The sequence below is a fragment of the Mastigoproctus giganteus genome, chromosome 5 (genome assembly GCF_048544385.1).
Source record: "Mastigoproctus giganteus isolate SK-2022 chromosome 5, ASM4854438v1, whole genome shotgun sequence".
Taxonomy (NCBI): Eukaryota; Metazoa; Arthropoda; class Arachnida; order Uropygi; family Thelyphonidae; genus Mastigoproctus; species Mastigoproctus giganteus.
In genome coordinates, this window is record NC_143579.1 from 165334041 (window position 1) to 165352103 (window position 18063).

The following is an 18063-nucleotide window of genomic DNA, read 5'->3' on the forward strand; positions in this document are numbered from 1 at the left end:
GTGATTTTTTTTTTTTTTTTTTTTTTTTTTTTTTAATGTAAAAATATCTGCAAATCTCTGGCATTTCAAAGCAGTCTTTATTTTTGGAAATAAAGAATCATAGGGCTATATCTACAGATTAAGGTGAATGCCTCATTGGGATAGGGTGGGGATCCAGGGTTTAATTACATTGCAGAATCATAATGTAAACCAGCCATATTTACACCAAAATGATATCTGAGATGGTTTTCTCGTTTTCAACAATTTCCAGGAATACCTTAATCATGTAATGCAAAGCATGCCTGGGGGGGGGGAAGTTATACCCTTGTGTTGGACCTCTCAGCTGAGGCAGCAGTTAGATTATGTGATCAATGATTATAAAGCTGGGTTGTTCCTTATTTCCTATTTATGTAAATTGGATTCCTTGTGAACATATCTCATTTGCAAGTGTAGGATTGTTATGAGAAATTGACTTTTTTTAAAAGTTTATTTAAATATATAAAGCACCTGCAGTTGAATATATTTTTGTTTACTGGTGACAAAATAGTAAAACTAAAAGAATAAAAAAAACATGGAAAATGAATAAAACTCCTGCTTAATAGGTAATCTTTTATTCATTGTGTAATATTAAAAAAATTGGGGAGAATACTTAGTAAATTTTATTTTCAGCTATAATGCATTTACTTATAACTTGAGTGGGTGTTAAAGTTGCCCCACCCCAACCAACAGCTGCAGTTTCCATATATTGAGTTTGTCCTGTATAAATATCACTGACACATCATCAAGAAACATTTTATTTTCAAAAAACATTATTACTTCTTTTGTTGGCTTGTTAATATTGCCAGGATTCTACAGATTTGTTCTAGGCACCACTGCCAAAAGTTAGTTTCCAGCTGGGGGGGGGGGGGGGGATAGCATACTAAAAAAAAAGTTGTCAAGAACAGCCATTATTCAATAAACTTGAATCACATGGTGAGGTGACAATACAGGTATTACTTTGCTTGTTAGCATTGATTCATATAATGCCGAATTCCCAAAGCAGCAAATATCAGCCAACCCTAATGCTGTATATTGATGGCCCATTGATAATTAAACTCCTTGAATATCAAAAGCTATTAATGGCTTTGTGATTAACTTTTATCTATATGTTAAATTAATTATAAATGATTTAACCTTTATCACTGTACCAATGCAACACAAAGCCCCATAAATATATATTGTTTTGATACTATTGTACATAAAACCTGCTGTACAAATTGAAGCACTGTGGCATCAATGGCAAGATAAAGGGGTGGTTGAGTGGCTGCCTGTGAGTGCAGGTGTGGTGCCTGGGAAGCCTTAATGTTCCCCTTCTGTGCTCTCCAACCACCACTTCAGTACTCTTTGTGTCCTCTTGAACTCCAGAGGTACTGAAAGGGTACTCCATGAGTAGCTCATGAATCCTGATAAATTAAACTTTACTTCTAGGATCCTAACATGGTCCCCACCACATAATAGTGAAGTTAACAACAACAGTACCACTGCAGCAAAAAGATCCAGAAGAGAAGAAATATCAGTACCCAACCATGCTTCCTGATAATTCATTCTACTAGCAAAAAAAGCCCATAGGAAAGATGTCTATTAAGAAGGACAATTTACTCATCAGTTAAGTGACTAAATTCTGGTGATATTTTAATAGAAACAAAAATTGAAAAGCATTCAGAATAGCTTCTTCGAACTGTTCTGAATGCTTTTCATCTGTATTGGGGAATTCCAATTACAGTAATCCCCATAAGTAGTTTCCCTTAAAGAAGTGAAACATCTTGAAATGAAACTTCTTGAAGAGTCAGAAGAAGAAATTTTTCTGAGCTTAAGCCAGAAGTGTGATAGCTGTAAAAAGAATATTTGTGCTTAGGAATGGGAATCTACTAAGCGTAGAAACCCCCATCCTTACTTTCAACTCACAAGTGTCTCCTTCCATCACAACTGGGTAGCTGCACTGCCCAAAATAAGACCGTACATTCTGAATTCATAAGGTGCTTTCAGTGCCAAAAATATGGCCTCTTGCAAATACCCTGCTGTCGTGGTGTCCTTGCATACACTCGGACATCCTGTGATTTTGTAGTGCCAAGGACCACAAAATCACAAGATGTTTGACTACAAAACCAGGATTTATCAACTGCCAAGGAGAACATTCTGCTTAATCGAGCATGTCATCATTGAAAGGAAGAAAAAGAAATACTCAAAGAAAAGCTGCACATATCTTTATCAGGTAGCAAGGAAAGCAGTTAAGCCAATAAATAGAAACAAGCCTTTACATGCTAAGAAAGTATCAGGGAACCACCACCATTGGGATTCCAACTGAAATGAATGTCCTGCTAAAAGAGTCATTCCCCTCATATAAGTCTAATTATTGGGAAACACTAAAAAATGGATGTCAAAGACAAGGAAGTACAAGACAATTTAGTTGTAGAACTCTTCACAGAATAAGAAATGGACATGGGCCAGCATCCTTTCTTTTCAAAGAAGGACAGATCCAACTGATAAAAAAAAAGTTTTCACCCCTTCAGAAGCCCATAGATGGATTCACCAAATCTAAATAATGGCTACATTCAGTTATAATGGGATTGCCATGGATTCTGTCAAAATAGGGATGACATCAAGGTTCTCCTGCATAAGCAGGAGCAGTTTGCTTTTGCTCACAGACACATATTTAAAGGCAAATGAGGATCCTTATTTGCATGATCAATTAATCATTCAGAAAGATAGAGCTGAGGATGGACTTATCCATGGAAGAGTTACTATCCTTGTGGATAAACATATCCCTTTTCAAGCTATGCCTCCTCCACCAAGGTAGAGGCAGTTGCAGTTTGCCTTACAGTAGGTTTCTGTTAACCATATGCTCTATTCATTCGACATATGGGAATGACATACTCCCCCAGGCAGACTTTGATTTCATTGAGCAGTTGCCTTCTCCTTTTTATTACTAACATAATTCACTGTGGAGAAGTACTGATGTCTATGTAATGGGCTGGACTATCGAGCATATGCTTGAAAGCAGTGGCTTGGTCTTTCTAAATGTGGGATCTAGAACCTTCTTCAACACACCTACCCATACACTTTCTGCTGTTGATCCCTCTATATGCTCCCCTCCTCTCCCTGTGTGTACATGGGAGATTGAAGAAAACCTTTACAACAGTGATCACTTCTCATATATCTACTCTTTGCAATGGGAGACCTTATCTGTGAAGGATAAGGTCTCCCATTGCAAAAATGATGGAAGATTAATCAGGCTGGGTGGAATGCCTTCAAACATCTGGCAACATTTAATACTACCATAGTCAGACAGGAACCAATTAGTGAATCAGTTAAATACATCACAGAAAGTATTGTCCAAGCAGAGACAATTGCAGTTCCATAGGTATTGACTAAGTTTCTACCAGTTCCAAAACCATGGTGGAATGCACAATGAAAAGCAGCAAGAAAAGAACAAAACAAGGCATGAAGGATATTTCCTCGATATCTCATAACAGAAAATTTAATAGCCTTCAATTGTGCACGCACCAAAGCACATTAAGTTAAAGTCAGAAGTAATCTTGAATTTGCTTTACATATTCCTTTGCTAAAACCAAAGTCATCTGATACAAAATCTTGAAAATGAAGGGCAAATACACATCCCATCCCATTCTTTGTTGATCTTAAAACATAATGGATGTTATTTTGCAGACCCTATTGCAATTGCCAACCTTCTAGAGGAGATAGTTTGTTCAAGTGTCTGCCAAAAAATGTTACTCCCCCAGAATTTGTGGCCCTCAAGCAAAAATGTGAAAGTGCAATTGAAGGTATCTTTAAATGGCTATGAAGCCGATGACTAGCCTTTCATAGAATGTGAACTGAAAGCAGTACTCTCTCTCTTTATCCCAGGTAATGTGCCATTGTGCCAGATAGCATCCAATGTGGAATGATTAAATCATCTTTCATTAAAATCAGTGGATTGCTTGCTGTGTCTCTACAACAAAATCTATCTTGAAGAGCAGTAAGGCCTTGAATGGGTTGAGCACGCTGAATTCTGATGGGATCCTTCCACTTGTTCAGATTACGAACCTAAGGGGGCATAAATTCAAATTAAGATTAAGATTCAAATTAAGAAAAGACAGATGTAGAATAGATGTGTGGAAATTTGCCTTTAGCCAGCGGGTGGTTAATTGCTGGAACAAACTTCCATCTGTCGTGGAAGTTGATAGGTTGAATAAATTTAAGGAGGAACTGGACAGGCATTTGGAGGGAATGGTGTGATTTTTTTTTTTTTTTTTTTTGCTGATGCTGCATAAGCTTATACACTTGCTTTCTTGCATCACATGCCACTACTACTACTAATCTGGACATGGGCCTTAGTGGTTGCATTCTAAAAACCTGAAAAGATCCAAAAATCCCAAACAATTACCACTCAATTATTCTGACCAGTTGCTTGTGCACAATCCTGGAAAGGATGGTCATTTCTCACCTCATGGTGTTTAGAAACGATTAACCTTTCGAGAACACAATGTGGTTTCCAAAAGAACAGGTCAACACCCAACCATTTTATTTGGCCTGAAGCATCTATTCGATATGAATTTCTTTAAATGTGAGCATGTGATTAGCATTACTATAGGCACATGATGCAAGAAAGCAAGCTTATACAACATCTCATCAGCATTGAGCTTGCTCAAACCATTCAAGACCTTATACACCTCAATCAGATCACTTCACAGGTGCCTAGTCTCCAGATGCTTAATTCTGCCAATTGCGCATTTACAGAATTAAGAGCATGTCTAGAACATTTTCATTTTCAAATTGTTCTAGAAATGCTAATTTGGAATTTGAAAATTCCATCATGAGTACCTGATCGGCCCTACAGACCTGATCTTACACCATTTATTTTTAAGAGCCTTTCTTGGTAAGAGCACCCCTTTGTTCCTCTCATCAATCTTGATGTTCTTTGTACTTTTTCTAGCAACTCTACATCTTTCCTAAAATGAGGCCTCCAGACCTGTATGCAGTACTCAAAGTGTTGCCTGACCATTTGTGTTATACAAGGGGATAATCACCTCCTTATTCCTGCTAGCAAAATTCCTGTATATCATTGACAAAACCCTGTGACCTGCTCTGGCAGCCTGTCTGAACTGCTCAGAAATCTTCATATCTGACTGCACAAATACCCCCATTCTTTTTCTTTCTCCACTGTCCTAGTATAGTACCACACAGTTGGTACATTAGGGTTACTGCTACCTACCCATATGCAGTACTTTGCATTTGTCCACATTAAACTTCAGTTTCCACTTCTCAGCCCATCTGCCCAACTTTTCTAGATCCTTTTGCAGTAGTATACAATCATTAACAACCCTGCCAACCTCTGTATAAATTCCACCGCTCAGATAGAAATAACAAGCAGTGTAGTTCATAAAATTGAACATGAGCATTGCTAATGTTAGAGTGCTCTAGAAATTGCTAACTTGGCATTTAAACATTCTGCCATGCTGCATTTTATAAATAAATTCTGGCAGTTTTCCAATTTTTCATTCTAAAATTCATTTTGCCCTGGTTTTCATCATGGTTTCATGTCTCCAATTTTTTCCAGTTTTCCAATTTTTCATTCTAAAATTAATTTTGCCCTGGTTTTCATCATGGTTTCATGTCTCTGATGAGAAAGAGATCAGAAGCACTTTCCAACACTGTGAGTTATAACATGAGAAAGTTAACTTTTCAGTAATTGTTGGTTATTGTTTTAGAATGTAAAAATCAATCTGTGGAACTAAAACATCTTCAAATTAAAAGTTAACTGTATATTACAATAAATATAGTTGAAAAAAATCCTTATTCTGTTTCCTGGACTGTATTAATGACTTAATTATTTAACACATTCAAACTCAAGTATTAATGTGCTTTCCTGCCTACATTATATTTTTAGTTTGTTTTTCCTCTTTATTTGTTTTGCTTAACTTGACTACTTTGGGTTTTTTTATGCTAAAAGTATACTGCTACAAATTCTGTATTGAACATTATATATTTATCAATTTTGGCAGGTATAATGGAAAGAAACTGAAGAGATATCCAGTCCAAAAAAAAAAGAGATGGAAAAGGAGTTCTGATGTTATAATTTCTACTATTTATGATGATCCCGCAGAAACAGATCCCCCAGAAACTCTGTACAGGTCCAGCCTTCCTACTCTTCTAAAGTACAGACAAGAATTTTTAAGAGCAAAATGCCAAAAAGAGGTTTAACCTTTCAACAATTTCACTCCATTTTGTAGATTATGTGTTTAATGACAATCTCTATTTTTGCCTTTAAGCATTGGCAGTAATGAGTATTTTTCATTAAATTTTTTTTCTGATCAATATTCTAAGTTTCATAAAAAGAAATATCATGGTTGTGGTAGTAAATAAGTTCTTTAAGAAAACTAATCCATTTATAATATAAAACAGTCATATTGGGTATTTTTAAATCCACAACTATCTGCAGCTTATGTTGAAGCTTCTTGTGATTATTTTTCATGAATTGTTCCTCCCCTCTGCAAGGGCAGTGATATACTGCAATGCAGCACTAAACCAAAATATCAGAATTTGTCTACACACACACACACACACACACACACACACACACACACACACACACACACACAAAAGGTGTTTCAAAATTGCATGGAGCAAATGTAGGAGCATATTCTACAGCTAAAAATCAGAAAGGGTATTTTGATGTATTACTCTGAGATATTAAACATTATTCATAAATTGTAACACATAAGAAGAGACTCATATAAACCCCTAAAAGAAAAACATCTAAAGCTGTTCAAAGTGACCTCCATTTTGTTCATTTCAGCATTCAGTTTGACAAATCCCTGATTCCATGGCATGTTATCATTTCTGCAGCTTCCAAAATGCAAGTTCTCCTTCCAGATAGCAGGAAAATGGTCTTCCACTGGGCAGCTACAGCGCTGGAACCAGCTTTGAAACCTACTGCAGTTGAGAAACGAAGTTTTCTTTCGAGTAGCAATTTGACAACCTGTTGAGTAGAAGCTTTTCCAGAAGTTTGCCAGGACTGGCAAGAGAGCAATTGGCTTGTAAGATTTTGAATCTTTAGGCAGTTTGTCCAGGTTCTTCAAGATGAGTTTGAGGCAAGCCTCTTTCCAGATAGCAGTAAAGTGATCTTCCATTAAACATCTGTTGAAAGTGGCTAGCAGGACGTTAGGGAAGCAGGTTGCAAATTTCTTGATAATATCCACCTTGAGGGGGTCATTGGCATTGACTTCCAACTGGACTCAAGAACAAGCATGGATAACCAAGCCTAGTTTGTCTGAATAGGCCAAATACACAGCACACTCAAGGTCCATCTCCAGGAATTTGTCCAAGACAATGGACCAGAAGAATGGTCCAAGGACCGAGTCCTGAGGACAACCCCGGGTGACCAGCCTGGAGACTTGCTGGTACTTGAAGGTGAGCATGATCTTCAGGTATGAGGAAATATATCTGTAAAGATTGATAGGAATTTTGGCATGTCTAAGCCTTCTGAGGATGCTTGGCCACCACAGGTGATCAAAAGCACTAGCAAATTCGACTGTGATGATGGCAAGGGAGTATTTCACAGGACTGTTTTTTGCCAAAGAGAGGACAGGAAGCAAGGCAATTGGCCTGTAAAGTTTGGTTTTTCTGAAGGTTTTTCAGGACTTTTGATAAGTTTTTATATTAGCCTCCTTCCAGATTCTGGGAAAGTATCCAGACTCAAGACAGTTGTTAAAGGTAGCTAGTAGGTGTTGAGGAAATCTTTTAGCAAACTTTTTTTTAAGACTTCCACCTCAAGAAGGTCATTTCCAGGAGTTTTATTGTCTTTGGTTTTATGCAGAGCGGCTTGAAGTTCGTCGAATAAAAAGGGTGCTTCAGTGTGATTGGTTGCATATTCCTCGTTCCTGGTAATAATACATTGTTGATTAGCAGACATGGGGTCGCTGTCATTTGGAAAGATGAAGTCCAACCTATTGTTGACGGATTCTTCTGACGTTAGGGTGACCAAACCATCTGGTTTCAATGTTAAACATAGGACTTCTTCCCTGGGGAGTTTTTGGTCACAATACGGTATACCACTCCCCAGGGGAAACTAATTCCTGCCATGACTCTTTTTTTTTGGTTTTTCTAATATTATTTGTTTAGGCATTTTGGAGCAATCTATAGCTTTACCTGGCAGCGTCTATTTCAGAGGTAGCAAAGCACGAGCCATCTGGAAGGCCTTACGGGCATGATGCACTGCTTTTCTCTGGCTGTTCAATTCAGGGTTCCACCATGGGACAACAGTGCGAAAACATCTACATTTTGGAATGGCAATACAGCAAGCTTACTGGATACTTTTAATTAGTTTATTGCGTTATTCTCAGAAGTGATTTGGGTCAGGATGATAGGATCAGTTGGTAGCAAGCAAGTCTTCAAGAAATTGGTAAAAGTGGTTCCAATACACTTTTTTGGTAGAATACCTGATGACATCTTGGAGAATAGGGAAGGATATGATCAGCAGAGCGAAACAAGAAGAAAGTGATCGCTGTGTGGTCAGAGGTCATCCACGCATCATTAACTTTCCAGTGGGTAAATTTACTTGCAATGGATGGCGAGGCTGTGGTCACGTCAATGGTGCTCTCCCAGCGGGTACTGCTGAAGGTTGGAAGGTTTCCAGGCTAGTTTAAGATGCAGAGATTGAATGACATAATGTAGTTTCCTAGTTCTTCACCATTTCTGTTGCCTGTGCTGTCTGGTATTGTGCTGTGCCATAATACCAGACCGCACAGGCAACAGAAATGGTATTGTGCTGTGCCACCTTGGAGAGCAACAATTTGCTTCCATTGTGATGAGAAGTTTACCCTCTGGGAGAACATCAAGATTTGTATTAAATTAATAGAGTGTGAAATGGGTTGACCTGGTTTACTGTAGATAAAAAGAACATGAAAAGACCCGAAGGCTGAGTTGATATGAGCACATGCACTTGTGGGTTTGCAAAGGGTTGAAATCTGTGTAACTGAGACTTTGTTGTTTCTTACTGTGATTGCTGCCCATGGTACTTCCAAAGCAGTCTGGATTATTCTGTAGTGGTTGGGATATCCTATGATTTTTCTCAATGTGAGAGAAAGGTTCTTGTAATAGTATGATGTCTGTTTCCCTCCTGTGCCTTGAGTTTCACTTGGTCAGCCACTGTTCATGCTCTTTGCGCTTTTAAATTGAATGAATTTTTTAACTCCCAAATTTTTCCTTGTGTGTAGGTCTTCTATCCATAGTTTATGCATAACTGGTGCATATCCTTGGCTTTAAGATATACAGGTTGAGTCCCTGATGGAATGTTCATGGGGTAGATTTGCAGTTGGCACATATGGCTGGTTGTTAGTTGGCATGTGGGCATGTGTTTTTGTAAAGGGCAGCTCCCTAGAACATCAGTTTATCTCATACTCATATCACTGTGAAGAACAGTACCCCTGTAAGAGGGCCAGAATTGTTGGTAGTGTAGGTTTGTGTGTATTATGTATATGTTCTGTTGTTGTTCTGTTGGCCACTTGGCTACCCAAAAGCATCAATCACCTGGAGAGATGATTCTGGGTACTCCCCACCACGGGAAGGTGGGCCAGGCCCAGTAGTGCTCGTGCTGTTTCAATTCGAGACTCTGCACCTGATATTGCCAATATGTGGGCGAGATTCCTCTGGGGGAGGGGCCACTTCACTTCAGAGGAGAAAAAAAGAGAGAGAGAGAGAGAGAGAGAGAGAGAGGGAAAAAAAAAACAGAGAGAAAGAGAGAAAGAAGAGGTTCCTGGTGGATAAACCAGGAGAGAGAAAAAAAAAGTTGATATTTGCTCAGTTACAAATTAACAGGTGAAGACACAGTCAGACAGTTCGTTGTAAACACTAAATTTCAGGTCAAGTTGGGTTCAGGCCAGAGGCGTGAGTAATTGCTCGGTAATTATCAACAACCTGCTTAGTTGTCGTAGTGTACATAGTGTTAGGGTAAGGTGCATCCCGTGGTTTCCCACATATGCGCCATATGTATGCTGTGAAGAAATACAGTACTACTGTAAATACCAGAAAAGTGTTGTATATGACATATTGCATTAGGTTCTGTTGTGTGTCCTGGCATTTGGCTGCAGGGCCCCTGATGGGACCCCACATTGCCCACACACACTGCTAGGAGGTAGTCAGGCTGCCCATTATTCTCTGGCTGGTCTCCACCAGTGTTGCCTGAGCTTCCTGGATGAAGACCAAGTTAAAAAAAAAAAAAAAAAGTAAAGACCTGGGGAACAAGAGGAATTGAGGTCCAAATGTAGGGGAAAAAGCTGAGGTGGACAGATAGACATGGCAATCCACCCAAGTAAGGCGAAATAGGGATTGGGGAGAGGAATCAGAAGTCATAGGGGCAGACTCCTGTGTGTGAGTGACAGACCAAGCATTTTCTGGAAGTTGGCACTCCAGGGAGTGCCAACTCCCAGAAAGTGTTTGGGGTGCTAATTCAATAGGTCATATACAATACACAACACTTTTCTGGCATTTACAGTTGGCACTCTAAGGAGTGCCAACCATGATGATAGCAGCATAGTACAGGCAACCCCCGTATAACACATTACTTCTACAACACACTTTTGCTCTAACACAATTGGTAAATTGCGGAAATCCTCGCACAACACAGTACTTATATAACACGGTTTTGCTCTAACACAGTTTGAGAATTGCGGGGAATCTCCCATAACATGGTATTTTTGAGATTTTCTGCTGGGAAAACCTTGCTGTTATGTTAGATGTAATTTCCAATGTTTCTATTCCTTTTTGTGAATCCCCTGCTGTTGACTCGCTAGTTGTTATCCCCTTCATGGTATTTTTCTAAAGCACTTTTCTGCTAGTGTAATCAATTATAAACTGGTAGTAAACTCGATCTTGTATTTGCTATAGTACCAACAGCTGAAATTCTTTGGGTTTTCAACATTATTGTGATGAAATGTGTTTCCCCTTCCATGAAATATTCAATAAAAAAAAAAAAAAAAAAATTTTCATAAACTTATTACTCCGTATCTCACTTGCAACTTGGGCATGCCCTGTTCTTTGTAATTAATTGCTTATCATCTTTACCATTTTAAATTTTGCAACCAAAAAAAAAAAAAAAAAAAAAGTCAGCGAACAGAAATACAATTAGTTAGTATGTACATATTACAGTACATATTAATTAAGCTATGTACGTAAGCATAAATTTATTTTTATTTTGCTAACTGGAAAATATTCTTTCGATTTTCACTTTCTTAATTAACTATTAATTGATGTATCATTTAACTTTCTTAATTGTTAAGGTAATAAAGCTAAATTTGTATGTTATATTTTTAAAGCGGGGGTCCACTGTATTTTGTTGGGAGATCCCTGGGTTAGGTTCTGTGCTACTGAACTTGTGCTTCTTTGAGACCATAAAAATTGTCTTCGAAGCGTGCAGTTCGCGACTTTTAGCAGAAGGTGCATGAAATCAAGTTGCTGCAGAAGAGATTGTGCTTAGCAGTGATGAAGAGTTAGAAAATTAAATGAATGTACATTATCTGACATATAAGTATCACAGTTTGTAAGGTGAGAAATTTAATTTAAGGTAAGACATTACTACTATAAAAATTAAGTTTCCGATAGTTATAAAAAAAATAGTGTATTTTTGTTACCTTTTTGAATGTACTGGTTCTTCTTGTACTGGTTCTTAGTCTCGTATAACACAGTTTTGCATTACACAAGATTTTGTAGGAATCAAATTATCGTGTTATACGAGAGTTACCTGTATCTTAATCTTTAGTACAATCTTTTGTCTTAATCTTTCATCAGTTGAGAAAATGCTATCTGACCCCAGTTTGTGTTTGCACTTGAGGGTCATTCTGAGCAGCTCTAAAGTTTAGCAAGTTTTGCCCGTCTAATGGTAAAGACAGCTTGCACATAACTCGTCGGGGCTTTGTATGTTGTTTCATCCCATAGCAGGTATGTTTCCTGGTTTCCTGCAGTCCTTGCGTCACTCTGTTCTTGTGCAAATATTGTCAGACATTTATACGAATCCTCGCTTTGGAGTAGGAGAAATTCTTGGTTCGGGGTGGGGGGGTTGCATTGGATCCCCGTGAGGAATTTTAGCCTGGAAGTGTCATAGGAAGGGCAGTCATAGACTAGGTGACTCCATGATGCTTCCTCTCCACAGTGGCAGAGGGGAACACTTTCCACACTGAGTGCAGTTAATTTCTATTTGAATGATCCATGGCCTGTAATGATGAAGTTTGAGTGGAGACCAGGTGTAAACCAGGAAGAGACTTTTGGATAAGTCAGGTCAATATGTGGCAGGAAGCGTCTTATAATGTCTCCTTTTGTTGTGGTTTTCAAAGAGCAATGCCATAGATGCACGAGGTGATCGGTAATTCTCCTTTCTCGGTTCAGATCATTTGATAGGTCGAGTTGCAGATCAAGAACCTGGGCTGGGATCCCTTTACTGAGTCAGGTGAAGAGCCCCCTTCTATCTATCACAAGGTAAAGTGGGAGGCAGCCTGTTATAACTTGGAGTGCAGGAGTACAGACTGTTTTGCATGCCCTGCAGATGAACAGTAGCATGACTCTTTGAATGGAATCCAGTTTACGTTTATTTCTCTCTATGGTCACTTTTGTGCACCAGACAGAGGCTCCATAGGTTATAATTGGGACCAGGACTGCTTTATAGATGAGAGAGAGAGCCTTGGATTTTGTATCATGGCTGTATATCTTTGAATTTTTCCCGACAAGTATTTGAGATGGGCATGGAAGGTTAGGCCAGCATCGATTTGAATCCCCAGATACTTAACCTCCAGGAACAGGCAGATTGGGTTATTGTTTAGTTTCATTGTAGGTGGTCTCCTGATTTGTAGTTTTCCTTTCAGTAATATTGCTTTTGTCTTTTCTCCAGAGGTTTTTAAGTTGTGTGGCTGCCCAATTTTGGAGGTTGCATAATGCTGCATTAACTATGATTTCAAGTGCCGCTTTAGTGTCCACTACCGTGATAAAAACTAAATCATCAGCAAAGGCCAGGGGCTGGACCTCACCCAGATTCAGCCCTAGGAACTCATCCAAGACGATGGACCAAAGGGCCCTGGGACCGATCCCTGATGACAGCCTCAGTGGATGTAGCTGATATTTGTTGAGTAGTAGTTGATATTTGTTGACCGTCTGGACTCTTTGATTATTGAAGTATGATCTCAGACAATTCTGTAGGTTGCCGGAGACATTTGCCCTCCTGAGCCTACACAGCACGCTGTGCCACCACATCCAGTCAAAAAAGCCCTGGCAAAGTCCACTATGACTTCTAGACAGTACTTCAAGGTTTGTTGTGTGGCCTGGTTGGTTAGATAGTGTATACAGTGCCAGATTAAGGCAATGGCTAACAGGATCATTGCCAGGGGTACCAAATTTTACAAATCATGAAAATATATATATATATATATATTTTTAGTAAAGGGGGCTCTGAAAAATCTTTCTACCCAAGGCACGAAAATTTGTCCGGCACTGAGTATAGCATCTTCGGTGAAGAACCCTGGTTCGAAGCCAAATTGAACTAGTGACGCAAGTTGCTGTTCTGTGTAGAGGGTGGTTAGAAAGAGCAAGAGGAGTAGTTTTAGTAGTTTAGCTAATATAGAATGGAGAGCTATTGGTCTGTAGGAGGCAGGGTTTTGCCAGTTCTTGTCAGAGCTTTTTAAGATCAGTCTCGGGGAGGCAGTCTTCCAACTGCCCGGAAAACTCCTTGCATAATACACCTGTTGAACAGACTTAGTAGCTTGTTTTGGTATGCTTTGGCAAATTTTTTGACCACATCCACCTCAAGTAGGTTGACACCCGATGTCTTACCCTTCTTAGTCTTGGCGAGGGCCAGGTCCATCTCCATCATGGTGAAGGGCGGTTCAGTGGTTGCTGGGTGGTATGCTTGGTTGTTGTCTGATTTTTTTTTTTGTTGTTCTTGGGTCATTGCAGTATGCTCGTTTGGATAAATATAGTTGAGTACATTTTGGATGGAGTCATTCCAGGAGCATGTAAATGTGCCATCTGGTTTTTGTGTGGTGTCATCATTCCTAGTGGTAGCTATAAGGGTGTGCCAGGACTCCTTTTTGCATACCCGGATCTTACTGGTGTATGCATTTCTTATGGTGCAGTATGATATGCCAAATCTCATGTACCACCGCAACTTCACTTGGGGGGTGAGTGGCTCGCAGTCGTTTTACTTCTTTCTGGAGTGATGCACTCTTTTCCTTAGGTCGTTTAGTTGTGGATTCCACCAGGGGATGGCTTAGGTGGACAGTCTTCTGCACGGTATGAGAGGTCACATGCACATCTAATTGTGGTTGAGATTTTCCTTACACAGTCTGGTGAGAGGAAGTTGTCATCTGGCAAGCTATTTGAGAACTCCTCTTGAAAGTGGGACCAATCAGCGTTTTTTGGTATTGTAGCAGATCTTTTCCCTTCTGATTGGTGGGAAGCGTTCCACAAAGCAATTACCTTCTCACTCCATTGCTCTGTGGTCCAAGGTATTCCAGGCTTCTTGTACAGTCCAGTTTGCCAGCTTTGTAAGGTATTGCAATAGTTATGTCTATGGTGCTCTCCCAGAGTGGACCACTGTAAGTGTATAGGTTACCCAGTCAGTTTATAACTTGGAGGCTGGTCGAGAGTAGAAATTAAAAAAATTAATTTATACTCCGGCACTACAACCAAGTCAGTAGAGTTTACAATAAATCATCAATACAAATATTTATTTAGTAGTCACAGGCTTGAACCCCGGTCCACTCAAGGAACGGGTGCTATGCACTCTCGCTCCTGACCACTGGGCTACGTCAGGCCTAAATTCTTCCTCCAGTCTTGAGCATGTGCAGCCTGTCTGGCGTTTGGCTATGCCATAGCATGGAGCGATAGTTTGAATTAAATTCAATGAGCAATTCCCCACCTGGGAGCAGCTGTTGAGCCAATTGTATCAATGACATTGCTTGTATGATGTTTTCTCCAGGTGACTGTACAGGAAGAACAAATATCGTTCTCAGTGAAGTTATAATTTGGGCACATGTACTAATAGCGGTACAGAGCTGTGTAATTTTGGTGACTGAGAAATCTGGGTTTCTTAACAATAATTGCTGTCCAAGGTTTATCTGTTGTGCATTGTACTATTTTGTACGACAAGAAGTAGCCCTGGACCCTACCCATATAGGCGTAGAGTTCTTGCAATATGGCGATGTCCACCCAGTGCTCCTTCAACTTCAGTTGGTCCACAACCACCTTGGCACGCTGCACATGGAATTGGATTAGTTTTACCTCTGGATTGTAATTTGCAAAAGTTCGTTTATCCATAATTCATCCGGGATTAGTAGAAGCTCCCAGATGGCACCATTTCAAAGCTTGTTGGCTTTGCCCACTGAGAATAAACAACAGTATTCTTCTCTACTAGAGAAGTGTTACTTATTCAAAGTAGTGCAATACCTGGTATCTCATTTTAAAGGTAGCCACAATATGAGGTATGATTAAAACGATGCCTTTACACTACATGCGTAGTTTAATTTTGTGGGTTAACTATGGTGTATCTACACCGATATATAGTTAATTTAGACCAAAGTTAATTTAGACAACTACTGTGCAAGGTAGTGGGGGCAGTGTTATGGAGTGGGGAATGTTTTCCTGGCACACTTTGGGTCCATGATGTTGCTGTCCCACTGACACCCATAGATTCACATTTGAATGCCACATCGCTGCTGAACAAGTGCATCAGTTCATGTTCACAGTTTATCCTCAGTCAGATAGGTATCTTCCAGCAGGATAATGCGCTGGTGCACAAATTCCGAATCACTATGGAATGGTTCCAGGAATGTGACAATGATTTTTTTCATTGCTGTAGTGGCTCTCTTGGTCTGCTGATCTCAATTCTATTGAACATATTTGGGATGAGCTGGAAAGGGCTGTTCGCTGCAGACCTACACCTCCATAAAATCTCAAGGAACTGCATGACACTCATGTTTGGCCTGGTACTCCATTCGTGCACGACATTTTCAGCATCTCGTTCAATCCATGGGAAGGCGAATTCAGGCTGTTTTGAAGGCTAAAGGAGGCTCAACACACTACTAGGTAGGTGTACCTAATAAAATGGCAGCACAGTGTAAGTTACGTGCTGCACAATACAAAATGGCGATGACTACCAGTCTTTCCCGCTAAAATGGCTACCATTTTACCCATAATGCAACAGTTACAATAATTATTCATAGCAATCCTAAATATTTTGTCAAACATATACAAATACCATAAATCATCCAAGAGCAAAACCAACTCCAAATGACGTCAAATAAAATGGCCGTGCCTAATGATCAAATTTCCATCCAAAAATTCCCGCTCTCCGCTATTTTGAAGAGCAATGAAGGGTAAGACAAGATGGCCATCAAGTAACACTAAAACAACAACTTATAAGACCAGAGCCAGCAGTATCTTTAAAAGAAAATGCTGGCTATTGGCAGACAAAACAGCTCCAAAATAACCCCTCCACCACAATCGGCCACCCTAGAGTTGAAAATAGTGTCACAAATTGTGTCCAACCCAAGAATATGGAAGTACACCAAGAATGTTCTAAAAATATCAAACTGACAGGAAGAACGTTTCTTTATATATCCGCCATTATGTAGAACAGAGGTTCCCAACCTTTCTCTGTTCACGGCACCCTTAATTTTGGCCCAGTAATTTTTTCATGGCACCCCTAGGCCAAAAGAAATACCTAACACAGTTGTTTTCGACCTTTTATTATATACCTATATAATAATTTTATTCTTTATATAGATTTACAAAATAAAGATCAATTATAGATCACCACAAAATTAAAAAGATACGGCACAATGGATAATGTACCGTACCTTTTATATTGTACCCTTTTTTTATAATGAAATAAATATATAAATTTTAAAAAAATAACAATAATAACTTTAAGTTATTATTATTTTTACATTTATTATTACACGGCACCCCAAGAATGTTGTTACGGCACCCTAGTTGAAAACCACTGATGTAGAAGTACAAGTTCGCTTCTTAAAAATGGTGAAAATTGAAATCGCCTATTTTAGGCAGAATATCCTGAGTGTCAGCCCAAAAACAAAACCAATAATCACAAACACTTACCCAATATTCACAAACTTCAGGGTAACAAAAACTGACGGAGGGGGGTGCCTGAAAACACATTATAATGAGATAAATCCAGGAGCCTAACTTAAGACAAGCAACCCCAGGGGCTCACATCTGATGAGTATGGGCTTGGCACACCCAGGGTCATGAGCTGGATATCATCATTCTTCTTTCCTGGTGATTTCCTGCTACATTTTACTCTCTCTCTCTCTCTCTCTCTCTCTCTCTCTCTCTCTCTCTCTCTCTCTCTTTCAGGGTAACTCGGGAATTTTTTTTTGGCTGGTGCAGCATAAGCCCCTAATAATAATAATTATTACTAAACACAAGAGGTGTTGGGGGTTAATGGGATACCAACCACTGACTTACCTGCATAGTGTTCTTGAATTGAGCCTTCTTAACACAGTCCATTTGGAAATATTTTCACCTGTGGCTACAGCAACCTTAAGAGACAGTTGATGATAGGACATCATAGGGTTCTGTCTTGTTGTTAGAGTAATTAGCGGTTTGTTTTGGTTGACGTAGCCCTTGAGCGAACTTGGCCAGCTCTTCTTGTAATGGTTCTGATCTCCTGAAACTGCTTCCATAGTACCGAGACAACAGTGTGTGACACATTAAGCCACTATGCCTGCAACTGCCCGGCTTCAAGCCATCCAACTTGAACACCACTTCAAAGAATCATCAAAATAATGATGACTTGCCTTCCTGAATACTGAAGATGTTGCTGTCCCACTGAGAAAGCCAAAAAACGGGAATGAAATGATGCAATTGTAACTTGTGTTTTTATAGCCATGAATAATTTGCATAATGTGTGGGTCTGTAAGGTGGTAGATCAATTTTTATTGGATACTTGGAATTTGCATGCTATTCAGATGCCTATTGTATGAAGTATTTGCCTTAGGGGAGACTGTTCACAATAAAATATGAAAAACATTTTGTTCTGTC

At 39.4% G+C, this 18063-nt stretch overlaps 1 protein-coding gene across 1 annotated transcript in view; it reads left to right on the forward strand.

The window, feature by feature from the left end:
* The window catches only part of LOC150085812 (G patch domain-containing protein 3-like), a 90980-nt gene extending 84694 nt beyond the window's left edge, over positions 1–6286 (forward strand). The window contains exon 6 of the mRNA XM_090373499.1: positions 6021–6286. Within this exon, the coding sequence (XP_090229625.1) occupies positions 6021–6219 (199 nt within the window). The 3' untranslated portion in view covers positions 6220–6286. The remainder of the gene's footprint in view (positions 1–6020) is intronic.
* Positions 6287–18063: the final 11777 nt, after the last annotated feature.